The 26,696-nt window shown below is 41.3% G+C and overlaps 1 protein-coding gene across 1 annotated transcript in view; it reads right to left on the bottom strand.

Moving 5' to 3' along the window:
- Positions 1-2,405: 2,405 nt before the first annotated feature.
- Positions 2,406-26,696, bottom strand: part of EPG5 (ectopic P-granules 5 autophagy tethering factor) — a 59,289-nt gene continuing 34,998 nt past the window's right edge. Inside the window, exons 27-44 of the mRNA XM_005231955.4 lie at positions 25,636-25,798; positions 24,897-25,039; positions 23,123-23,279; positions 21,980-22,174; positions 20,711-20,924; positions 19,767-19,927; positions 19,449-19,656; positions 18,717-18,792; positions 17,784-17,887; positions 16,697-16,872; positions 15,843-16,028; positions 13,211-13,420; positions 12,925-13,069; positions 9,492-9,734; positions 8,441-8,660; positions 6,319-6,534; positions 5,232-5,346; positions 2,406-4,304 (exon numbers count right to left, since the gene is read on the bottom strand). Of these exons, the coding sequence (XP_005232012.2) occupies positions 4,122-4,304; positions 5,232-5,346; positions 6,319-6,534; positions 8,441-8,660; positions 9,492-9,734; positions 12,925-13,069; positions 13,211-13,420; positions 15,843-16,028; positions 16,697-16,872; positions 17,784-17,887; positions 18,717-18,792; positions 19,449-19,656; positions 19,767-19,927; positions 20,711-20,924; positions 21,980-22,174; positions 23,123-23,279; positions 24,897-25,039; positions 25,636-25,798 (3,115 nt within the window). The 3' untranslated portion in view covers positions 2,406-4,121. The remainder of the gene's footprint in view (positions 4,305-5,231; positions 5,347-6,318; positions 6,535-8,440; positions 8,661-9,491; positions 9,735-12,924; positions 13,070-13,210; positions 13,421-15,842; positions 16,029-16,696; positions 16,873-17,783; positions 17,888-18,716; positions 18,793-19,448; positions 19,657-19,766; positions 19,928-20,710; positions 20,925-21,979; positions 22,175-23,122; positions 23,280-24,896; positions 25,040-25,635; positions 25,799-26,696) is intronic.

Here is a 26,696-nt window from a genome sequence, read left to right on the forward strand (position 1 = left end):
GCAGCAAGTCAGATGCAAGGAAACTCATGGATCTGCACTGGTTGACTTTGATTTGGCTTCCAGAGCACAACTCATGTTAGTGCAGCAAACAGGAGAACGAGGACATCAAGGTACAGGCACCCACCACGTCCCTGGACACACTAGGAAAGGCACAGACCTGAATTTGCCTGAATCCTGCCTCTCTCCCCAGCAAGGGACCTCTTTAACCCATCCAAACCCCTGCAGGATTGATCTTCAGTGGGAAGGGTCTGCCTTCAACATTTCCCTCTCCGTACCTGCTGTTTTGTCCTTTGGAAAGCAAAAGGTGTGGGGTTGCGTGCAGAGGGAAACCTCGTACTGAACAACACAGAGGACAAGGAGCCCACTTGGGTGTCGATGTGCAATAAAGTGCCCACGGGACAGTGCTGTGGGGAAATCTCATACTTCTGCAAACTCAGCACAACCAGGTGACCTTCGAGCAAGGCAGCAAGCAGGAGGAACAGAGGTCCATGTGCAGCTGCAGGGCCACGGTCTCACCCGGGTGACCGATGCTGTGGGATAGCTCACAAGCCTGAAGTGCTGCTGTGGATGGACGCAGCCTCTTCGTGAAGGAGAAGCTGGACAGTCAGGACAAAGAGTTAGAGCACATCAGGATCACACAGGGCACTGGCCAGGGGTGGGTGAGGAGCCAGCTGGCAGCTTACAGGTCAGCATTCACAGGGCAGCACAGGTGACGGTGTGGTGGGCATCCACTGCAGACCACCGGCCTGGAAGTACCTAAGGAAAAGCCCTCTGCTGGCAAGCCCTGGTCCTCTCTGGGGACTCCAACATACAATACAGTGGTGTGACAAAACACAGCAGGAGGCATGCCAGGAGGTCTCTAATACTGACCTCATTTGGCTTAACAAGTGTGTTCCAGTTCCTCCCCTCCCCGCCGCAGTTCACGCACAGTCAGGGTTTGGGGGGCATTTGGCTGTTGCTCTGTCGAGCACTTCCAGAGCAGGCGATACCAGCTCCCACCACCACGGCCCCTGCGGGATGCTGCAGTCAGCCCGCACAGGAAGGGCTGTCTGCACGCTTCATGCATCTTGCCGCTCAGCTTCTGGTTTTCCACTGACTTAAGTTAACACCACATTCAGCTCTTAGGTCCATTTCCCTCCATTTCCCTCTTGAGCTTTATTTTCTTAATAAATACTCAAGCTGCAATCCACAGGCAACAATTCACGCCAACGCAACAACTGCTATGCAAGTCAAACGTTCAAAAGCCACAGATATTCATTCTCCAGCTGAGGCACATGAATTATCCAAAAGGCACACTTTTTATGAAGTAGCTGACATTCCAACTTCATCTCTTTCTGCTGCAATCTACAATGCTAAAAACACCACAAAACTCAGTTTTCCTTCTGAGACTACCTGGCTGTGTTTGTGATGCGAACAAGAACACTGCACTTTAGGGGTAAAGGGAGGGTGGGACATACTGGGAATGTGAAAGTTTTTCCAGTAGAACTCAAGAGAAACAATCTGTTGGGCACCATTCATAAAATAAGACCCCAATTTGCGACAGAGAACTGCCAGTGGATCTGTTAGTTCATAGAGCTGCTCCCCTGTATCTGAGGAAAGCAAAAGGTTCAGTCTTCTACAACCATGCTCACCAAGAAGCCAGAAGACTGGTTTGTGGGTGACACATTCAGCAAAAGCAGGAGCACACGGTGAATTTTCCCTGCTTCCCTACTTAGGGCCCACAACAGTATTATTCAGAGAGTACTCTGACCATGATAAAACAAAACTACTTTCATCAAAATTATGAGACCAAGAAATAGGGAAAAAAGTCACCAGCATCTTTTCCATTACATTTTAAGCAATAAGTTACTAAAAAAGCTGTTTCAATGGTCAAGACAAACAGACACGATGGTGTCAATGGCAACAGCAGTGGCCCCAGCCTGGTCCGGCCCTGCCCACCAGCAAAGCCCTCGGTGAGAACGTCGTACCACCAGCACTGGAGGCACAGTTTTCTCCTGCTTCCCTCCACGCTACCAGCTTTCCCCTCATTTGGGACAAATACCAAATTCCGGCCTGGGCCAGTTGCGAGTGCTCAAAGAACAGAACCAGTGCAGTGCATCACCCTACGGTCACATTACCAGAGGTAATAAAACAAAACTTTGGGGGATTTTGCCAGGATAGAGAAGCATAATTAAAAATGCATCTATGTAATGGCATTAAAAAATGCCATTACATAGATGAGCCTTCTCCTGGACTCTGGGCACAGAACCAGACTGTTGTGTCACAAGTAAGAGTCTCCAGACTTCCATCAACCGAGCAGCTGTGTGGCATTCCCCCATCACACATCCCTCTCCCAGAACAACTGGGTGTTACATGTGGATTCTTCCAGCAAGTTGAAGTTATCAAGCAATTTCTGACAAACACCATGGTATTTCATTTTTATTTTGCACTGTCTTCATAGATATAGCATGTTATAAATACAACATTTGTAAAAACTCATCAGCTGAAACAGCATCTTTTTTTGAAAGTGCATGTCAAACACATAATTCTGACTTTTTCACATTTTTGTACAACTGATCAGTAACATTGGATCTAATACAACCAGTGCTTTTAGGTCGGGGGGGTGGGGTGAACAGCAGAATGTATTCTTCCAGGCATGAATTTTCCAAAAGAGTCTGTTAAAAAAACATGCTGCATTGGTATCTGGTTAATATACAGAGGGATGTACATATGTATATATATTTATAGGCTCGCAGATAGAGCAAAGAACTCTAAGACCACATTAAGATGAAGGTGATCCAATGACCCAGCTGGTATAGTTAGCAAAATCTGTCAAGAAAAAAAAAAGGTGATTTGTTCTCCAGCACCAGAACCACAATGAAGAGCAACACTTCAAAGCATTATTGACCTGACAGTAGGTTGCACATTTCTTTCCCTTAGTGATCAGATTTTTAACTCATAACCATGTTATAAACATAAAGGCACAATTAATGGAGGAAGAGAAGCAGCAATCATTGTACCTTCACAGAGGTGTATGGGTTGGGACTGCAGGACCTTGGGCCACCTCAAATAGACCAGTAATAAAAGGGACATTAGACAACTTCCCTTCTGCTTTCCCTGAACAAAAGTATCTCTTGTTATCAGACAAGGCAACAAAACCAGTGATCATTCAGCAGAAACAACAGATTTACAGGCTCAGGGTTCATGCTTTGGCAACAGAATTTTAACAAACAAATTTAATACAAGAAAAATACCTTTTCACAGTGTCATCTAAAATCCTGTCATGTCATGCCTGGCTAGGAAGAAAAGAATAAGCTTAAGTGGGGGGTGTCCACTTGTTAAATCAGTATTTCCTAAACAAGCATACTTCCAGAGTTAGGGAATCCTGTCCAACATGAACATTAAGTGACTGTTCCCTGCCCAGGCACTGGAGATCCTGAAAATCTGTCTCTGGATTTAAATCACCTGATTTAAAAAGAACTTGGCTAGAAGTTAACTTGCATTTAATCAAGCAATATGGATGCAGACTCACTAATACTTAGAAAATAGGGAAAAGCAGAGTTCTTATTTCAGTTTGTGTTTACAGAAGTGGGAGAAGATTGTAGGCATGCCTTTCAACTACAGATTTCTGCGGGATAGCAAAAATAAGTCAAAATTTAAAATGCTATCTTTCCAAATACAGGGATTTCACAAGTCTCCAGACACACACATAAGATTCAGAGGTATCCTGGTTAAGAAAGCCAAAACCTCTTTCATACCACAAGCCTCCACTCACTTTAAACTGGCCTGAGTAATGACACGTTGGAAAATAGAAAGGCACAAAGCAAAAACTTATGCTACAGGATGAGCTTTGCCATCTAATGATTTGTACAGCTGTCCTCAGGTACCCTGCTCTGAGGTGTGTGCCACGCAGAGGAAGGTATCGAAGCATTTCCAATCAACAAAAACTAAGCAATTCCACAGGCCTACAAATCAAAAGAAAAGAAAGAAAACATTAAAGAGAAAAACTTGCCAGTGTGCAGTTCCCATACATACTTCTGACAAAGTGGAACTCTGCAGGTAAAAATTACTTGTGCAACAACATTATGTATGTAAACCAGAGTAAATCAACATTGCATGATGATTCTGCGAGCTCAGTGCTGCTATCGGATGCTGTCCAAATAATGCACTTCTGGGTACAGGGTGTTAATAAGGAGAGCCAAGAGATTATTGCCATCTTGTAGACAGTGTTCTGGATGCTTGATGAACTGAGAAGCCTGGCAGAGCTGCTCTTGATAATCCATATATTGTTTGTTTGATGCCATAGACTCAAGAGTGTTCAGCGCCTATAGATACAAGGGAAAATTGTTAGCTGTGTGAGCTTTGGTCCATAGCAAACCAGCACGTGAGCACAATTCTACTAGAAGACCCTTATCTACTAGAAAACCCAAAGTATTTGGAACATAAAATTTGTAAAAAAGAATCACATAAGTGTTTCAAGTCAGCTCTTATTTTTCAAGCTGTTTACTCCCCAAGATTAACATACCAACTGTTATAGGAAAGCTTGCTAGGATTCTGTAACCCAAATATAATCAAATATTTACTTCATGAACTCAAGGAAATTACACTGAACTACAAACTGCAACACTTATGTTATAAAGCCCTGTTTTATCACTGAAAAGCAGTGTAATCACTGCAGCACTGTTTTTTACTCTTTGTTTTAAATTCCTACCTGCCATGTTCCAAAGTTTCTGAACTTGGGGTTTACAGACAAATTCACCTGCACCTTTTCAGTGTGTAAGTTAGAAACTGATGCCTTCACATTAATACAAAACTCTGTATAAAACAGTTTTACCTAGGATCACTTTAGGTGAGGGCTCAGACACAGAGTCCTGCTACCAGAGTTCAGCAAATTCTTATCATCACCTGGTCTGTGCTGCACCTGCCCTTGTCTCTGGCGAATTCCAATATGGTGTTTCAATATATAGCAAAATAGTACACAAAGCTGTGATACACCCCCTTCCCTGAGAAAACAAACGAGAGCAACAAGCTATTTCTGAAAAATCAGAGCTCAAGAGCCAGGTGTAAAGCAGTAGCAAAAAAAAAAAACCAAAACAGATTGAGGGTATTTAGAGCTGAATAAAACCAACAAGCTGAGAGATGGATTTAGCTTGAAGAAATGCTTCCAGTGACTCTTAGAAGCTTCACCCCACATGCTGAGCCAGCACGCAAAGAGGGCATGTCAAGAAGCCAGCAGCTGGCGCACACACTACCTGCTGGGCCTTCTGCGACAGCTTTGGCTCTGACCCTGCTCGCAGGCGGACTTGACTCTCTGCAGGAATCTGCACCAAGAGGAAGGCAGACAAACTGCGGGCAACCACCCGGAACCTTGCGTAGGGAAAAAGACAAGAGAAAGGAAGTGATAGCAAACTTGCAAGTCTTCAACAGCAGATGAACTGGAAGTTCTCTCTCATGAGATTTCTCTTGCATGAGGAACATAGTAAAGGTTTTACAGGACCTTTTTCAATGCATTAGAAAAAATAAATCTCTTTCATATATACATAATACAATACCATACATGCTAGAGGATAATACAATAAATACCATACATGTGAAATGTTACATCTGTTCCAACCTTAGCTGAAGCCTTCAGGTCACATCTGAAATACTTCATTTCACAGCTTTTAAAAGATTCTTATCACCCAAATCAAAGGATGAGTTGCACAAGACTAAGGTTTCAGCGCAATTTCAACAGGATTGCATCCCAGAAAGTCTTATAAACACAAAGTTATGTTTATATATGGTGCTGAATTCGTTCCATAAACATTTATGTGTTTTTTTCTGGGCATTCTTTCCACAGTGAACTTGATTTTAATACCTAACAACCAAATTTGGGGTCTCTCTTTACCTTCTAAAGCGAGTAACAAGCAAGCACATATTTCTTCGATCTTCTCTTAACATCTCTAACACTTGAAGGTTAAGATCAAAAAGGCAATGTGCGTGTGATCATACAAAATTCTTGTGAGGTCAGCTGGAAGAGTCTTCTACAGACCAGGTGGAAGTATCTTCCTCTAACACACACTCTCCCTATAAACTTCACTGGAGACTGACAGTAAGCCAGAATCACAACTGCGTTTTCTTTCCTTTTCCACCACAAACTTTGGAGAAGTTCATATTCACTTCTCAACCAAATTAAACCATTTGCTACATTTTTTTCTGCGATGGCCCGAAGAACTTTACAGATCTGGAACAGCATGGATTCAGAACATCTTCTGACATTGCACTGTACAGTCTCGATCCAGACTGCAGCTTTTTTTAACACGATGACTCAAATTAATTAACCACACCTTCAACCCTTACCTGGGTGACAAAGGAGACCTCCTGCCTAACCCAATAGCACCAAGTATTCCAGAAGTCACTCTCTCTTCAGCCAGCTGATTCTGCCTGCCCTGGATGGACAACAGTGTCCGAATGACAGATTCAATCAGCACAGTGTCATCTTGCTCCATCTGAATCAAGGATAACTGCATGGCTTTATGCCACCAAAGAAACAGCTTTGCCTCTTCTTTTGCTGAGCTTTAGGTAAGATTTAAAGAATAACAGAAATCAAAAAACAAGTCAGTCAGATGGCAAAGTTAAGGAGTTTGTATCTGTCCCCATTAGTCCCAGAAAGAATTCAGATGGCTAAATAAAGACAGCTAATCTTACTATATAAGGATAGCATAACTACACTACTCCTCCAGTTATTATACTGCTGTAACTGCTGTTATGCACTTGATGAAGACATCAGCTAAGAAGTTTTAAGGGTCCAGGAGAGGACGATGAACAACATTTCCTTTTAAGCTTTATAGCCAAGGATAAATGATATTGCAGCCATAAGCAGATTTTAACTTGTCTAAGACTCTATATAAAAGGAATGAAGCTGTACCTCTACTCTTTTTTCTCCCCCTTTACTTAACAGCTAGCACTTCCTAAAGTGTTTTATTGGTGTTTCCACTACAATTTAGACTTTTAATATGATCTTCTAGAAAAGGAAACCAAGTTTTCTGTTGAGCAAAGCACAAAGTGAAGTTCCCTCTATGATATTTTTAATCTTTCTCCAAACACTCCGCAGTTTTAAGCCAACAAGCTCAGATTTTCCACATAAAGCATCAGCATGAGTTTCCTGCATCACACTATCCTCACATTACTCTGCCCAGTTACTTCCCACCCCAGGCACTCTCAGGTTTGATGTTTAGAGCAAGGTTTAACTTGCTGTGTATGGTGGCTTTGCTCCTTTCACACTTAGGCAACCAAATTGCTATGGTATCTACAACAGTGAAAGTATTCTTTTATATTCCCACTGTTTCTTGAAATTCAATTTCCCCAAAATATTCTTTCATGGTAAATGTGAACATTGTTAACATGAATATGGAAAAAACATTCACCACCCTTGCTAAATTCTGGCAATTTCAGCAGCAGTTGTAAATACAGTTGCTACATACTTTAAATACAAAGTATCACCATTTTAACACCAAAGTTTCCCACCCCCTCCACCCAGAACATTAACCTAAGCAAGCTGTTTTAAGCCATACATGCCCCTAAATCTGGGCGAGCCCCCAGATCCACTGAGTTTGGAGCTGCTGAACAGTCCCCGTTGAGCCGCTGTGAACACCAGGTCTCTCAGAGTGGTAAACTGAGCATTTAGCACACAATTCACCCCACACAGTGGATGAACGATGTACCACTTATCTATAGGATGATGTACTTATTTTTATCTAAAAGTTGGGAAACATCCAAGGACCCTTATTGCTAACATGACAGATGTACTAATTGCTAAGTCCCTGGATCTGTCATCTTTAAAAAGGCTATCTGGTCTTAAGTTCCTGTTGTTTATACAACGTGGCAAAGACAAGGACTTAAATCATGGTCACTAGTTTAGTGAGATATGTAAATGAGTTCCTGGAATTGTAATTAATATGTAAACGATCTCCTGGAAAATTAATGAATAGGTCTGAGTTGCTTGTGTAAAGAGGGGACTGAAAAGTCCCCTCTGTGTGCATGACGTTGGTGGAGCGATCCCCCATGCACCCAGCGCTGCCGAATAAAGATAACCTCCGCTCACTCGAATATTGCTGACAGATTCTTTAAATCACGGATGTTCTGGAAAGTGGAACCCATAGGGATTTAGGGTTCGATTACAGTAATTTTTAACTGAGCACAAACCCAGGCTGCCTTTGAAATCAAGCTTCTCTGACTGAAAACTGACCAAAATTGCACCAGAAGTGTTCAATTAAGTGAAATTCCTTCTGTTTAACCACAGCCATTATTGTTGGCACTGCAGTTGGGCAGACTCTGTAACAGTGGATGTAGAAGGATAGGCCATTTTATCCAGTAGCCTGGTGAAATTAACCTAATTAACCTGGCCACCTAATTGTACTGGCTATACAACTATAGACTTATTTAGAAGTCAAGGCATATTCAGAAGCCTCAAGTTTCGTACCTTGGGTACACTTGCTCCAGCCATTTGCTGATGGTCAGCAGGACTTTCATTTCATTGGTAAGAGTCTGGTCAGTGTTTAGGCACTGCAGCAGGTAGACATACAGGGTCAAGTAGCTTCCTAAAGACAGACAGTCCTGCAGAAATTCTTCCATGGTTAGCTCAGGAACTTGGAGGGAGGCGAGTATAGGGCCCCAGCCTAAAACCTGTTGGTGAGGACAATCTAGAAAGAAAACAAAACGACAGAACAAAGCATCTGAGAAAGCAGCACTTACTAAAACCTAAGAACTAGAGCTACTTAACTGTGGTCCTATAAGTTACAGGATTTGGGCTGGTTTAGCTGTTTTCCAGGTAATCAGTTTGGCATACAATTCTGCTGGAAAGTAAAAAAAAAAAAACAAAAACCCACACAACTCCATGATCATAGGGTACCTCCCTGAGGTCAAGGTGAGATATTTTCCCAGCATTCAGTCAAGATTAAATTTGAAAATTTTAGCAATTGAATTTAAATATTTCCTTCACACCTGATCACACAGAATGTGGAAGAAATCAAGATGTGGCTCCACAAGGATTATGTAAACAGAAACAAAAACCCCAAAAAACACCCCACCACAGAATTCCAGAGTTTTACCAGTTAAGAGGGCTTTTTCTTAAGTTAGCCTACAGACCACTACATGAGGGGACTAATAGTTGTTTTATTCTCTTGGGATGATTCTTTTTTAAAAAAGTCCTCCCCTTCAGCTGGAAAAATGGCAACCATTACAGAAAGCAAATTAGTTTTCACAGAGACAGGTATAGCTCTTGAGAAAATACACAGTGAGAGCAGTTGAAAAACCCAAACCACAATAGCCCAACTTTTCTACATCTATTTACTGCAGCACATGTGACAGTTGGAAGGCATCAGAGATAGCTCTGATGACAGAAACCAGATTAAAACCACGTTCCAGCACTGGGCAGCGTGCATCTATAAGGATTCCAGTTCATTTGTATTTAATGGGCATCCACGACTGATCAAAGTTTTTGAAACAAGCATCATCAGAAGACAGGCTCCTACCGTCATTGAAGTAGGCAGTGATACAGGCTTCGGTTGTCTCTGCCATGTGTTGCACAGAGGCCAGGCTCTGACACGCCGCTGTGAGAAGGGGCATGGCTAGCAACCCATGCATTTTACTGTCTATCCACTTCCTTAAGCTCCCCCGTAGCGACTCAGCTGTTGTAACGCTAGAATTGTTCATCATCATCAGTGTTTCTGTAAAGAGGCTGCTGAGGGCCATATGACGTGTTTGCAGATCCATATCTGAAAGTTAGAAATAAAAGAACCATTTCAGTAAATGGACACTAGAACACAAATTCAGCTTCACCACTAAATACTTTCTGCAGATACTGGGAAAAGCCTCTCGCTCATTACACACCTCAGCTCCTTGTCTATACTTACTGCAGCAAGACACCTGCTCCTTGCAGTCACTCCCCTTGATGAGACAGATCATCATTCATTGAACACAGACAGCTCATAAGACTGTACAGCAGAGTACTGGAGCCCATCTTTCACCTAGAGTCTTTTACCATGACTACAGTGCACATAAATTGAATGATAAAGCATGTTTAGTCTCCAAGAAAATGTGAGTATTAAAACACAGTCTAAAGCACAACTTAGAGTGAAACAATCTCCCGGTTTCAGCTGTGACAGAGTTTGTTTTCTTCTTAATAGCCGGTACAATGCTGTGATTTGGATTTAGCATAAGAACAATGTTGATAACACACTGATTTTGACTGTTGCCAAGCGATGCCCATCCTAAGTCTGGGGCTTTTCAGTTTCCCACGCTCTGCCAGTGAAGGGCACAAGAGGTCGGGAGGGGCACAGCCAGGAGAGCTGACCCAAACTAGCCAAACTGGTATTCCATACCACAGGATGTAATGTTCAGCGTATAAACTGGGGGGAGTTCGCCAGGGGGCTGACAGCTGCTTGGGGACTGGCTGGGCACCGGTCAGTGGGTGGTCAGCAACTGTACTGTGCATCACTTGTCTGTCTGGTTTTATTCCTCTCTCCTTCTCTCTCCATTTCATTACTATCATTATATTTTATTTTGTTTCAATTATTACATTGCTCTTATCTCAATCCATGAGGAGCTTTACCTTTTCCCAATTCTCCTCTCCATCCCACTGCAGGGGAAGGAGGGGAGTGAGCAAGAAACTGCGTGGTAGTTAGTTGCCAGCTGGGGTTAAACCATGACAACCAACCAGTGATGATGATTCAATCTGAAATATGACCGAGATGAGCCCTGAAATGCCAATGCCTCCACACATTTCCAGGATTCTCAATTTCCTGCTAGTCTCAGTGTTCAGCCCCAGAATGTTTTTTTGAAACCATCTCTTGGCATTGCCTGAACACGTTATCATGGGCCATCTGTAACAGTACCCTCTAAGCACAAACATCTCCTGCACTTGGCTCTCCAAGGCTGGACTACACAGTAGACCTTTGCACATATTGGTGAAAAAAGCCACTATTGTTCTAAGTTTTTCAAGCAATATCAGGCATTGTAGGCAGAAAAGTTTCAACTGGTTATGAAAAAGTTGCGCAGAAAGAGAGATTAATCACTAGAAAAATATCGCCCTAAGAGGTTAAGACCTCCAGACCTGCCAGATATTTGGAAGCTCACTGGACAAGGCCCTGAACAACTTCATTTAACTTTGAAGCTAGCCCTGGCTTGAGGAGGAGGTTGGACTATACACCCCCAAAGGTCACTTCCAAACTAAGCTATTCTGTCTGTATCTACCTACAAAAGGAAAACTTAAAAAAAATAATATAAAAAAAGCAGCCAAATAAAGTTCCCAAAGTCACCTGTCATGGCACAGCTCTTCAGTAAGGTAAATGTCTCTTACCACAGATTAACCAAGAAAGATGATGCCAGGTAGTTAACTGACTTCCCTACGGTCACAACTAGTTTTACAGCCAAGTCTCACTCAGAACCAAGAACCACAGAACAGTCAGGGTTGGAAGGGACCCCTGGAGATAATCTAGTTCAATCCCCTGCTAAAGCAGGGTCACCTACAGCAGGCTGCACAGAGTCGTGTTCAGGCAGGTTTTGGATGTCTCCAGAGCAGGAGACCCCACAGCCTCTCTGAGGAGCTGTGCCAGGGCTCTGCCACCCTCAAGGTGAAGAAGTTTTCCCTCACGTTCAGACGGAACTGCCTGTGCTGCAGTTTGTGCCCGTTGCCTCTTGTCCTGTCGCTGGGCACCACTGGAAAGAGCCTGGCCCCGTCCTCCTGACGCTTGCCTTTGTAGACGTTGTACACTCCATAGGCTGCAGACCATCGAGCGGGACCACCACCAGACACCTGACAAACCAGGGCCCACCAGATCCCCTGGGATAACCTCTGGCACAGTGCCCACATGAGAAATCCAGCTTTCTCCTCTCTAGCTGTTGTCAACAGAAGGCGATGCCCTGGAAGCTCTTCAAAAAACTCCTGCCAGCCTGCTCCAAAACCTCACAGAGAAGCTAAGCCCGATACGTACCACCACTTCCCTGCCACTCTCTATCAGTGATCCTCCTGCACTCCACAGCCTGGTCAAGCAACACAGAACATGCTCTCTTTCAGCCCTTTAGCACATACAAATGTGCAGGGGGGTTCATGAAACAGAGCTGCTCCTCTCTACTGGAGCCCCTGTCTCCTCCACAATTTCTCAGCTACAAGGAGCGTCAGCAGCAGTAGGTATGCCTTCACTTCTCTTCAAGTTAAAGAGCTTTACTGACCACGGTGCTGTCCTGTAGAGCTTCCCCAAGTAGCAAAACAACTACCGAGAGGCAGTTACCACTCACAGATTTCCAGACACTTTCTCTTCACTCTCATGAGCACACCTGTGTGGGTCATGGACAGGAAGAGACATGACTCCTGACAAACATCTCTGTCTAGTACAGCGAGACGACTGATTTCACCTGAAGTTTTAGTTTGATAGAGGAAGCTCAGGATGGTACTGGTACTAAAAACAAAATCAATATAAGTGCCGTGGGTGCGGACATACATACTACTAGTGGAAATCAACAGGATTCCCATACTTCAGAGCCAGTGTTCCCAACAGCACAACAGTTTAGAACCCTTTCTTAGAACCTGACCCCTGAGGACCAAGACAGTGTATTTGTCATCCTTCCTTTCAAAAAAGGATGCAAATGCCAAAGAAAACACAAAAAGATTAAAAAACTAGACAGCAAAGAAAAGAATCCCTCAAGCTCCTGTACAACAGTCAGTTTTACTCACAACACAATCCCTTTTCCTGTTGGTTTTGCCACTCTTGACAGCTCTACAGGGTAACGATCACATTTGTTCTGTGCCAATGTACCACCTATATATACACATCAAAGCAACATGCCCTGCTGCCCATAACAGAGACGTAGTAATGCAAATAATTACGGTCACAGATGTTCAACAGTCCATGCAATAGAAAGGATCTTGACAGCTTTAAAGTGATTTGCCACTTCTTAAACACAAACCTGGAGGATTAAAGATGACTACATCATCTAGCAACTTGGACATTTCTTGTTCCAAAACTGCAAGAGTAATCTTTCCACTCTGTTCTAAGGTGCTGAGAAACTGAACCACCTGGCGAATGTATGCTTGGCACTTCAGCGTTGCATCCTGTTAATCAAAATTAAAATCAGTTAGGGGAAGAAATAAAAATCACACCTAGAACTCTTCCCATACTCTGTAATATACAAAAGCAGAACATTGCAAATGGCAAGAACAATTCAGAGACACTGCAAAACCAGTTCAACTTACAAGGTGGATATGACTATCCGAAGATGCACCAAAGCCTGCTGAGATTTTCAGGAGCTTCACGATCAGTTCAGCTGCAGTATCCTTCCCAAGGATAACAGAGGGAGGGTAGTGACTGTTGCAGTAGCTGATGATGTTTTGATAAGATGAAATGCCCACAAGCTGCCAAGGAAGGGAGCTGGTCTGTCCCAGAAGATTTATGAGGGGTGATTCCTGGAGATTTAAAGACATCAGTATGACTAATTTAAAACAGCAGAGAAGGTGGAAATTTAAGTACTCAATACTGGAAGAAAGCCCAGACACCAAGATTTGAAGGTGACTGAGCAGAAACCCCACAGAAATAGGTGACCACTGGGAGGCCTGGCTGAAAAGTGACTCCTCATTCAAGCAGTGACTCAACACATTTATGTGAGTGCTAGAGATGACATACCGGTATTCAATGGCTGCAGCAGCTCTAGCCAAGCACAAAAGTCAGCAAGAGATGTTAAAATTTGATGTGTAAACACCTAAAGGCAGCTAGAAAAAAATGGTGATCCTTTCAAGGTAAAGTCACTTAAAGGTTTAAGAAGGTATTGTACTAATTTATTTTTAAAAATAACTTTTTCAAGTTCACAGTAGAACCAAGGACAGAAGCTGGGTCCCTCAGTCCTCCATTTGGTGAATCACATACCAACCTGGGGGACTACTCAAGTGCTCAGCCTCATAAATACCATCCTGAAGAGCAGAGTAGCCTACAGCGCCCACCGCTTGCACAGGCAGTGCCACTATGCAGATGGAAAAGCCTCTCTGTCTATAAGCAGCAGAGTCTAGCCTCAGCTACCGCCACCCTCCTCTCACGGGTAAGTATACATCTGCAAAAAATACAAAAGCCCCCCTACCCTAGACACTGAGAAACACCAAACTTCTTCATGTTACAGAATGAACAAATACTGGAATTGTGCTGATGGCCAACACAACCTAAAGACTATAAGGATCCAGAACTAACCCAAATTAAATGATATCAACAAGAATCTGACACTGGTATATCAAGTAATTCTGAAGTTTCTCATGCACTGGAGCATAGGGCTGAGAAAGTTTGAGATTCAGGTCAAGGTGTCACAGGAGTGTTCCGGGAAGTAAAAAGTGACTGCATGTTAAAATGCAGCTCAACACATTCCTGGAGGCTAGGAGGGAATTCCTGAGGCTGACTCACACACAGGTATCTTTTGAAGCTTGTGAAGCTTCTGATAAGCAAATACATTCAGGTCAAAGCACGTGAACTCCAGTAATTTTCCTAAACTGGAATACAATGTTGATCAAAGGTTGCTGGTGGCACCTCTTGACACAGCATCTCGTACTGTCTCAGAGGAAATTGAAAACAAAAGATGCTGCAAGTGGGAGAAAGCTGGCAGGCGTGACATGGGACTTCTTGAAGATCACCCAGCCCCTCTGGAAGAGTCCTCCAGAAGCAATGGACTGTGCTAGATCATCCTAACACCTAGTGTTTCTCTTTTTTATTCCAACAATTTAGAAATACTGGAAGGCAACCATAAATGGGAAAAGTGCCGAGGAATCAGGGATGATCAAATTCCCCCTCAGAGCAAGGGAACAAGAAAACCATCTCTAAATCCTAGATTAAGTAATCTGTCCCCAGTAACTCATCAGAATTAGGCAGTGCCAAGCTGCTTAAAGACATATCTGGTCTTCAAGATGTTGCTACATCATCGTGACTTGTCATCACATCATATGGAGCTAAGAAGGGAGCATTTTATGGTAAGAAATAAGTGTTTGCAACAGCAGTTCTGAGTAAGAACCAAACACCACTTATAACTCCTGAGAAAACATGTTCAGGCAGACAAATATTTTCCTTTTTGACAGCTATGAAAATAAACTGCACTCAAATGAAGTACTGATCCTAACCTCACAGGGACTACTCCCATTGCTGAGTTGTGCTTAACACAACCAACCTGAAGCGCAACCAGTACTGAAGATCAAGCTGGAGAACACCACGAACATGCACAGCAAGACGGCAGAGCCAGGCATAAGATTTTTGTGAATTATTCCTTACCATCCCTCCACGCTTTCACATTTGCCACTCAGAAAAAGCAGCGGAGATTTACATGACTGGCCATGACGGAATGAATGTGACTGAGTGAGCCTCCCAATTCCTCTCACAGCACCGCAGGTGCTACAGGCATGAACGCCACAGCCAAAGCTGCTCCTGCACTCATGTCAGCAGATGGCCTGAATCAAACCAGACAGATGCTAGACACTCTTTTCACTGACATTATCAGAAAAAGCTTCACCGTAAGTTACACATAATATGTATATTTGTTCTTTCCAAAACCCAGAACGTCATTTTGTTACTCCAGGAAACTGTCTATTTATTTGCTTACTCTTTACAACACTGATGGATCACAGCACCTACAGAAGCTTCTTGAAATGAAGAGCAGTTCTTTTTTCCACACAAGTTGTACAAAATGCCTCACGTAAGGAATTAAGTCTTGGCCATCTCTGGAATACTGTTTGTCATTTTACCCACGCAAAACACACTTCTGAGTTAGTCATTCTGCAAGTGAGAAAAGTCACATTCTGTGCCCTTGCTAGCAAAGGATTATTCTTTAAGACAATTGGTATGAAACTTCATAAAAATCACCTCTTTGTCTGTCAGTTGTTCTTCCTTTGCCAACAGGACCATCATATACAGTAAACAGACAATCATGTTGCGAGTCTGAGGATGAGGGTTGGGATTCCAGGCATCAGACAGGACACTGACCCAGTTTATTTCACATAAAACATAACCCAAGAATAAGAAACAACTCTTGGGGCTGCCTCTTTCAATCTAGGAAGAAGAAAGGAAAAGAGACAAACAGATACAACAAAGATTCAAATACTTTCATCCTCTCCAGTTCCTTAGCCAATTATAAACCCACAGCAGCATTTTAGGTCAGAGTAGGCAGATGCTACTTCATCATCTTGTCCCCCACCGGAAGAGTTGCACGTGCACCTTTTTAAGCCTCTCAAACAAGTACAGATACCAAGAAATAATATATTACAAACTCCTAGCTGCACAATTGCATCCATTTCTCTTCAAAGAGAAACTAAGAAACTCTAGCCTGTTTAGAACTACCTGAAGAACTCATCTCAAGCAGCAAATCCTAGAGCATTTCCACACTTATATGTTGTCTCAAGACAACTTGGAAGTGAGAACACCGTGACAATAGTAAAATACATTAACTCTAATGAAATACGTATTAAATATATATGTAATAAGCGAGGCATTCAAATAGAGCAATGACAGGTTACAAAGGCTGCCAGCTTTACAGCTCCCCACAACCTTGTCTAAGACTTAATGGCATTCCTTCAGAAAAATCAATCATGACATGAGCAGCTGTGAATGCTACAAACACTTTAAAAGCTTACTTGCAAAAACAACTTTCTTCAGCTCTCCAGTTATTTTCAAGGGCAACACTGACTGTGAACTTAATTCAACAAATGCTGTGTACTCACTTTGAAGAACTCTTCCATAAGCATCTGGTCTGGATGCATTTCCTTCCATGGAAGCCTTCTGAACTCAGTATGGAAAGTATAGAGAATAAACTCTGGCATTTTGGGGGCTGTGCAACATTCACAGTAATGCATCAGATGTAACCAGAGAGCCCCACGGTGGCTTGGCAACAGCTTACCTAGATTCAAAGAAAACAGCTGAATTAACAACAGAAAAAAAATCAGAGAAAGCTTGATTACAGAAGGAAGTCCAATTTTGAAGATGAAAAACCATAAATGCAAGTTACACTAAAGTGCATTTGCCAAAGGAAGAAAAAAATGCACATTAAGCTATTTTTTTCTCCAAATCAACAACTGGCAAAGCTTATGATTTCATGCCCTCCCTCAATCTTTTGTAGAGTTGCTGGACAATAACCTGAAGTTATAAAATACTCCTTCCATGTAGAACATCATTGGTTTTATGTTGGGCTGTTTTGCGTTTTTTTTAAAAAAAAGATCTTATGTAGTTCACAAATAAAATTCACAAAAATAAAACACACAATGTTATTTTTAATTATTTATTTTTACAAGATAACTCTGAATCTAGCTTGTCCCTGAAAGTTGTTAAGAGGTATTGTGAAATTCATTTTTTCCATTCCCATGTCTAATTACACATTAGGCACAAGCAGCAATGCTAAATAGGAGCTCAAAACGATCAGTCCTGGAGATTAAATTACTCTTGAGACCAGCTGTTGAGACACATGTATTGGTCATTGTGACATGCTGCTGCATATGATGTATGGGAACAACACACAGACCTGGAATGAAGTCAGGCAGTTCTCATGACAGCTCATTTTATTTCGCTTTCCTTCACATTTAAGTTTGTTATCTGACAGATGCATTTATCAATCACATTATCTACCCTTGTCAAGGAAAAAAGTTGTCTTTAAGCATGAAATAAAGAAATGCTCTTGGTACCACTGCAGTGATCATCTTGGCTAAAAGTTCGCAACAAACAAAATCTCTCACATCCCACATCTAAATCAAAAATCTTTTTTGGTGTATCGAACAGGAAGTGCCACCACATTAGAACAGTGTGGACTTCACCCACCTTTAAAGCTCTCGTGCAAAAGCCTGATGCAATCTGTGAACAAACAGACCACGGTGGATGCTACAGGAGTGTCACTCTCTAACCAAGGATAGGAAGGATGGTTACTTAAAAGAAGTGAAATAACACAAACGTCAGTGCTGAGTTACCAGATCATAAACACTTCAGTGACTTAAATATTCTAAAGCACAGTAAATCAATACAGTACAGGTATCAACAGTTCTCTCAAAACTATTTTTTGGTACTGTCCTTTTCTTCCATAGAACATGTACATATCTAACATCACACCGAAGAGCCACAATACCACTGAGCAAGCAGAGATTACTTGTTTGGCATTTAATAACTGAATTGAAGACCAACACACAGGGATTTCTGAATGACAGCACGTACCACCTGCAATCAATCTTCTAATTAAGTGCTGAAGATGCACTCACAACCCAAAAAGCTTTTGGATTTGAAAGAAAGTAAAATTTACATGTATAGTATTACAGATAACTGTCCATGTGAAGATAGAGGTACACAAGACAGTAGAACATCACAGGACTGATTTAGTCTGAAGTTTCTTTACATACCACTGGCATTTGCAGTTGTTTTTGTTTGGCTTTTCTGTTTTAAACCAAGGTATTATAGATATTATGGGAGCTAAAACAAAAAGGGGCAGGGAAGATCTAAAATCCAGGTTTCAGTGCTTTTGGAACCGATTGTAATCTGTATTTTTCTCATCACCAAGCTCTGACAGTTCTTACATCTAAATTAACTATTCAATCCAAGCCTTGGAAAATTTGACTTAAATTGTGAATTAGTTCCATAATTATTAAGGATATGACATATGGCAGGATATAAGTAAGGTGACAACAGTCAAGCATTAGAAAGTAACAATATGGCTGAAGTTCTTATTTTAGCAAAAACTCATTTCATTTAAAATGCAATATATACCTTGCATTTTCCTTATCCAAGACCAGTATCCATGGTTTGAAGAGTCCAGCAATGACTGAATACAAGGACTGCAATCCTAGAAGAAAAGAAAACAAAGAAGCTGCTTTCCATCCCCTCAAATCAGCAAACATATTATACTTTTCCAAACTTGAATACAAGGTCCTTTGCTTATTCCAACACTTAATCTGTTCTTCCTGGTCAAATAAAAACTTAAAATACAATATGCTTATTAGTAACTCTGGTTAATAATAGTTGTTTTAACAACAATCATAAGCATTTTGCATTGCTCTAGGTGTTTTATTAATATCACTTCACACATCTGAGATTGTGGGGGTAATGATGACTCACAATTTAAACTTACATATACTAAAACAAAAGTGTTTTGGCAGTTTCCTCCAAATCAAAAAATCATACCAAGGTGACATTCAATAGTCCCTTGCTCCCAAACCCCTGCTCAGTGCAAAGGGCTGAAGAAAGTATGATCTCTTCATAAAATATGTTTAAAACAAGCTCAAATACAAACAAGCTTTCTGCAACAAGCATAAAGATAAAGCATAAAGTCCCACACAGCCATGAAGTAGCATCAACATTTCCCACCTGTATTTTAATGTTCTCAGCATTGTACAAATACAGAGTAAGAAGATTTTACTGTATATTTAAATGATGTTTAACATAGGAAATTAGAGAAACTGAATGCCTGTTCTTAAGTAATTTGCTTTTAAGACACATTACCTGCTAGAATTTTATTACTGCCAACAGGCTCTTGGGCTAAATTGGCAACTTCACTGTCAATAAGTTGCTGAATAAGATACTCCAGAAACTTATTCACTTCAGACACATACGGACTCCATTTTGAAAACAGGCCAAAAGTCCTGAAGTCTACTGAAGCCAGTCGGAGTTTGCAAAAAGATGTCGAAAGCCATTCTATTGACTCTCTAACCTGTAAAAAGAAGGAACCTATTAATCAGCTACAGAAAGACTGCACAGCAGTGTTATTTGTCACTGGTGGGCAGCTGTTGCACCTGAAAAACATAATAAAAAGGCACACACCTGCTCTTCAGAGAGAATAATTTTCACAGCATCCCGCCGTACAGGACTTTCAGGAGAATCACTTTTCTTGATAATTCCCTGTTCAGTCACTGGCGAAGCACACCCCAAAGCTTTAAGTGATGCCTTCCAACAGTCAGGGCTTAGAAGCTGCTCTGATGAGCCTTAGGAGAAAGAGAAGGGAATGCATTTTTGAAAATCGGGAAAAGGTATTAGTCCCTTTCTCAATAAGAGTTAGAAAATATTGAAATTAGAGGTCTCTACTACCTGAAAAAAATTAGGCAAGGCATGAGTTTGAAAGGCCCAAGTTTAAGGGTGAGAGATTCTCCAATTCCAAAGCATAAGTAATTTAACATTCCCTTTTGGCATCTGCATGTTCTCTTCTTAGAGAGTTTCCCAAGCACTTAGTACACCCCAGGCTACAAACACATATTAAGAGACAATTGCTGCCTCAGCACATGCAGTTTGACAGAAAGTAAGTACTTTTCCTCTCATTTTAGAGACACATCAGATTATAGGTAGCATCTAATGTCAACTACGACAATTTCTGCAGATTTCAGTATCAGCCCCTGCTACCCATTAATCCTATTCTCAGTTTGACATTGAAGGGTGCTCATGATGCTGCAGTACAGACTGTGGCATAATTATAGTTAATAAGCATCTCCATTAATAGAAACCTTTCCTCCATCCTTCTCCTGTAATATGGGCTGAAAATCTGTTGTCACTGACACATGTACTTTGATCTGCAGAAGAGTGTTTCTTTCTAGTAGAGCTAAAATATGGCTCATAAAAACACATCACATAGCACGCACATAAAAGTGCAAAGAGAAACTTAAGAAAGTTAAAATCATTCCGTGTTTGTTGCTATTTAACTACTGCATGCAGTTCAGATTTTTAAGCCAGATTTGTGTATGAAAGGCTTTGTACGCATCGATTCGGATACTCACTTTGCACAAACAATCTTAGGAAATCACTGTAGTGATCAGGGAACTGATACTGGAGAAGGTTAGTCCAATGCTTGCAGAAGATATTAAATGGCATCGAAATATCTTCTTCAGGTTCAAGGCCACATATATTGAGAGCCAAGTGAATAGACTCCAGAAGCTTGGTACGTTCAGACAGAGGTGGCTTAGCAATGCTTAACCACTGTGTAAGGTCAAACTAGAACAGAGGACAGGAAGCATTGGTAAGTAGAAGCTTTAACAGCCACAACACCTTTAGAAGGGAGAAATTGTCAGGGGAAAAGAAATCCTGAAATTTGTATGTTTAAGAATGAGAATTTGCACCTCATTAGCCTTAACTCAAAACCAAGATAATGCTCACCAAAGGTTATAATTTAACATATTGCAGGAGTCCCTGAACTTAAGAAAACAACCTTGGCAGGGTTCTCAGATTCATAAAGACAGGTATGAATTTCCACACTTCAGTACCACTGCCAAACACACGCTTACAAGCATCAGACCACACTGATCGCCGCAGCCCATGAACTTGCAGGTAGGAGGTCACAGCTGTGACCTCCAAGCCATCTGTTCAGACCTAGGTCAGCAGGGACAGTGCTGATCACTGCCGCTAAGGACAGCTGTGAATAGCAGGCAGTCAGCATTGGGCATGACTCTGAGCTGTCCTTAGCACCGGTGTAACTAATGAAGAGAATCAGAGACACGTCAAAGTATATTAATTTCTCCACTGACAATACAGATAGGCGTACCACACAGATCTGAAACTAGAGATGCACTAATCACTCACTCTTACCTAACTCTGTATGTTTTACGATTGGCATCCATATCCTTCCTGCCTAACAAATGGAAGATTCAGACACTGTTCCACATATGAATTTTTATTATTGTTAAGATAACTGGGATTCACTTGCTGTTTTGATGAACGTCTCTGCAGAGATATCAGGCAGAAGCTGCCATCAAGAGCCTGCTCTAATTTCAAGAGTGCACTGATGACTAAGCCCTAGGAAACACATACCATCTGGGCTTGGGAAAGGGTAGTTTAAGCTTCCTATTTGCTTTTGCCTCCAGTTCCTTTGGAACTTAAACACAATATAAACCATTCAGGATGAGCAACACAGATCTACAGAACCTACCAATGTTATTTTAACCTACCAGATTTGCACCTCTTTCTTCCTTAGCCTGAAGTCACAGTCTTCAGGGAAATAACACCCACAAAAGCAACTCACAAACCAGATGTGGTACTCATGAGTACTTTACCTTTGTCAGCAGCATGAAGACAACATCACTGTTACCCTCACTCAGAAAGGCCACAACTTCTTCATATAAAGTCACAAATTCATCAGGAGAGGCAACAGGAGTGAAGTAAGGAGAAAGGAGAGTACAGAGCCTTCGATCCTGCAGGATTGTCTGGAGGAGACGTTTGCACTCTGACTTTGTCCCACTGATGAACACCTGAGGAAATTGGGAATGGTCACAAAAATGGCCCATTATGAATCTATCAGAACACACCTCTTAGAGCTTTCTGTCAAGACAAGCACAATTTTGGTCCTTTTTTAAAAAGGAAAGCTTTCTCAAACAGACTGTATGAGATAAATATCATAAAATACTGTTGTACCACACGATATAATGTAAAACAAACATGTTTCTCTAGGATACTTACGAACAGCACTTGTGACCATGCAGTTGTCTAAAAATACAATTTTGCTGATGGGATAGCAAAATAAAACAAATCCAGATTTCAGCAGCCCTGCCTGATATTAGGAAAAATTTAAACAGAATTATGACTATGAAGATTTTTCAGCACTTCAGTTGTTAGCTGCACATGGAAACAAACAGTATCTGAGAGATTAAAGTAAATACCTGGACCCAAACTAGAGGCTAATGCTTTTTCTCAGAGCACCCACGTAACGTGTTCCCCACAGCAAAATTTACCACCACCACCAAGCACTATGTTCTCTATCAGTAAACTTCTGGCTAACTCTCTACAGAGAATACTGCAACGCTGTAGAAGAAAGGTATCTAAATACAGAGGCTGGCAAGATATGCATCAGCTACAAAGTGATCAGTAACAGCAAAATTTATGCCAAAATACTGTTATGCACTGGAGGTACCCAAACTTTCATTAACTGCCAAAAAATCCAGCTTGCCTTACCATTTAACTAACACGGTAAGCATCTATTAGCATTAATCAGGCATCCAGAGCAACAGTTTTTATTTTGCTTATATGTAAAATTAAACACTCCCAAAGACTATATATTATACAACTAGTTGAAAGGAAAATGGGATAGAAGCTTAAAGTTAATTTCCAGCCTTCTGAATTTTTTAGGATCCCCCTCCCCCCAATATCAGCAGGCAACTGGAATAAGCATTAGGAATCCAAAAGTCAGAGAATAAACTCACTTGGCCCAGAATCTCAATGCAGGATGTGAAGAACTGCCTTGTGGGAGGATTGCGTTGAGTTTCGTCACACACATATTCCGCTAACATAAAAAACAAACTAATTCCAACTTTCTTAATGGCAGACATAGGCTGCACCTTGTAGATATTTATTAAGGCCCTAGGGGGGAAAGAAAAAAACACCCAGATTAAATTTATGTATGGTAAAAAATGCGTGACAATATAAAGGTTTCTTGCCAATATATGGCCTTGAGATGGGTATTTCTGGCTTACATTGTAATCAAGCACGGGTTCACAGAATGAGAGCATGGTTGAGGTTGGGAGGGACCTCTGTAGGACATCCGGACAAAGCCCCCAGGCTCAGCCAGGGGCACTTACAGCTAGATGCCCAGGACTACGTCTAGATGGCTTTTGAGTGAGTATCTCCAAGGATGGAGACTCCACAACCTCCCCTGGCAGTCTGTGTCACCTCTCACAGTAAAAAAATGTGGTTCCTGACCTCCAGAGGGAACCTCCAGTGTCTCAGATTGCACCCACTGCCTCTTGTCCTGTCACTGGGCACCCCTGAAAAGAGCCTAGCTCCATGTTCTTCGCACCCTCCCTTTGGTATTTCTATACATTGATAAGAACCTCCTTGAACCTTCTCATACTCTGGCTTGAACAGACCCAGCTTTAGCTCAAGTAATTTTGCTGCCTGAAATGGTTACCTCCAAAACTTAGAAAGGTTCCATAATCAGTCAGAAAGTGATCATCAGATTTTTCACAGCACAGCTCCAATAGATTATTTCTCCCTCAAATCATGTGTTCATCACTGTCGTAGGCCATCTCAACTATATTTGCACTACACGAAAATTTACTTCCTTTTACTTAACAGGGTCAGCAATACAAGAATTAAAACAGAATCAACTTTTTCTTGTGTACTACCACATAAATATTTTGTTGAGCTCAAACTCCTATATTCACTGAGTCTGAGGTAAAACATCTGAAGAACATGCAATTCCACAAATGCAGACCCAAAGAACTAGCTCATCCACAGAATTTTTCAGCTTAACAATCAAGAATGAACATGTAGAAACAGTAAGTAAATATTTTTACTTGTACAGTGAGTACAATCTATAGGGAACCAACTACACTAGAAGAATCTCAGCAGAGATCTACAAGATTAAGAAGAATGGTGTTGCAAAACTGGACCTCCGGGATGAACTCTAAAAAGTATTCAAGTTGAAAAGGGCTATGGAATAATCCATTTATTCACACCCCTCCCAAAAAAAGTAGTATTATGTATTCCTCTTCCACTGCACGACTTAGTTCTTTAATAGAGGGTTATGATTTGAAGAAGCTTTTCAATCTGTGAAACAATCTCCTGCACTGTAACAGGGAAAAATAGAGAGAGATTAGAAACATAGTTCAATCTATGGCCAAGAAAGCTGTGGTCCAAGTTTGCTGTTTCCTGAAGTTTAACACAGCACCCTTGCCATCATTCAACGTACTTTTGCAGGGTTAGAAGGGCTATTCTAATACACAGTACAATAAACTGAAGCGGAAAACAGTACTGTGTGCCCTGTTGAGGCCGAGGAACCTTCTGATAATATAACGGTAATTCCTTTAGAGGTCTGTGTCACAAACATACAATGCAGGTCTCCAGATTCAAGCTCTGTCATTGACCCAAGTTGATAAGCATTACGAAAAACACGCAAACGGGTTGCACATTTTAACTCGAACATACAGAAAAAAATAAAAAACATCACTACCTAAAACAATTGTCTGAACAACCTACGTTATAAAATTTTCCACATGTACTGCTGCTTCCACAACACCCGGAGAAGGTGGCTTCGTAGCTTCTGCCTGCAGTTGTCTTGCTTCTTTACGCAAAGCATGAAGCTGCTGGCTCACTGCTTCATTTTTATGTTTCCTTTCAAACTAAATGACAAAAAGACACATATTCATTTCAGAATAGTATTTTTTGCTAAAACTCTTTGATGTTATACCTATTTGTAAAAATGAAGCAGAGCCCAGTAAAAGAACTCTGTATATGCAGGGTTTTCCCCTGACATCTTTGATCAGATTTAGTATTTCACGCCCAAACACACATCCTTGGTCATGTTCCTATTTCATTATCACACACTAATATAATTTACATCTTTTATAAAAGACACAATCCACAAGGACAGAAACTTGTATGATTTCCTTGATCCCCTCTACTAAGCAACATGACAAGACTCCTATAAACATTTTCACACGTCTATTCCTACCAATAAGCATATTCACACATTCACACAGTATCCATTCTAAAACTGCTTTACAATAAGAGCAACACAAACTATATGCAACAACTTATTCTTCAGCTGTTGAACTGCATCTCCTTTTAAGCATTACATACGACGTATTTCAGGTAACTACTATGTGTGTATGGATTTATTTAGTCAACAGCTACTACTCTTGTAACCACTCAGCCATTCCACTGTCATTATCCACGCCCAACAGCCCCAAAACAGAAGCTATGCCACGTCTCTAACCTGGATGGTTAGAAGAGCTGCTCCCTGACAGCCTTTATTTGAAGTTCCTCTGCACTCCAAATGGAGAGTGATCTGCTCTTCCCGATTGACATACAGCTTAGGTACTGTGTCCAATATTTCACTGTTAAGAGCAACATGCTGAGATTCCCAGAGTGCTGCAGTTCTGAAAAGCATTTATTAATAAAGTTACCAAAAGCTTTACTGAAAGCAGCAACGCTAAGAATTTGTAAGCAAGAGATGAGACTTCAATTTAATGTGCTGTACAAAGACTCGTGACACTTTTCTAGAAAACATAAAAGGTTATTAAATTAGTGTTAAAGCCTCAAAGTAATAGCAGTTCAAGGTAATAAAGAAATCTGTTCATAAGAACAAAACTACTCAAGTCTGCATGAGTTCTTTTTAATTATTCTATAGGACAACTTGAAATGAAATCAAATAGATCACCTTCTGTAGGAAATGCAGTTTTACACCAGACAAAGAGCTGGACTGTAGGATGATGCAGTCAACACAAAAAAACCACCTAAAATTGCTGCTGGAGTTGCTTAGAAACATCCTCTCTTGGGCTTAGCAAGTGTTGTTTTGGCTTGTAGCATCATTATTAAATTACTATATTGGGTGAGAAGAGCTATAGTGCCATGCACTTTGTTTGAAAACAACTCAGCTGGATTCTCTTCGGAATATTAAAAACAGGAAGTCTCTCACTCACAAAGCTAAGTCTCAGAAATCATACTTCTCTCTTGGGGGCTCCAACTGCTTCATATTGCAGCTCCTACACTAGTGCAAAAGGGTTAACTAACCTACTGTTACAAATCTAGGCTAAAGTGAGGCTTTATTTTAAGAAGTATGCAAAAAGAGAAAAGAAACTGGGAAAGTTAGATATCTAATGACTGAGATTACATCAGCTGACAAGACCTGTGTAAAGGAATGAAATAACATGATAGCCAAGAAGAAAGAAAAAAGTAAAAAATGGGACAAGAAGCAGAAGTCAAGCACTGCAGTCTTGTGCCAAGACCACAAGTGAGGTTGCTGTAAAGGGCACCTGAAAACACAGCTGGACATGC

The sequence above is a fragment of the Falco peregrinus genome, chromosome Z (genome assembly GCF_023634155.1).
Source record: "Falco peregrinus isolate bFalPer1 chromosome Z, bFalPer1.pri, whole genome shotgun sequence".
Lineage (NCBI taxonomy): Eukaryota > Metazoa > Chordata > Aves > Falconiformes > Falconidae > Falco > Falco peregrinus.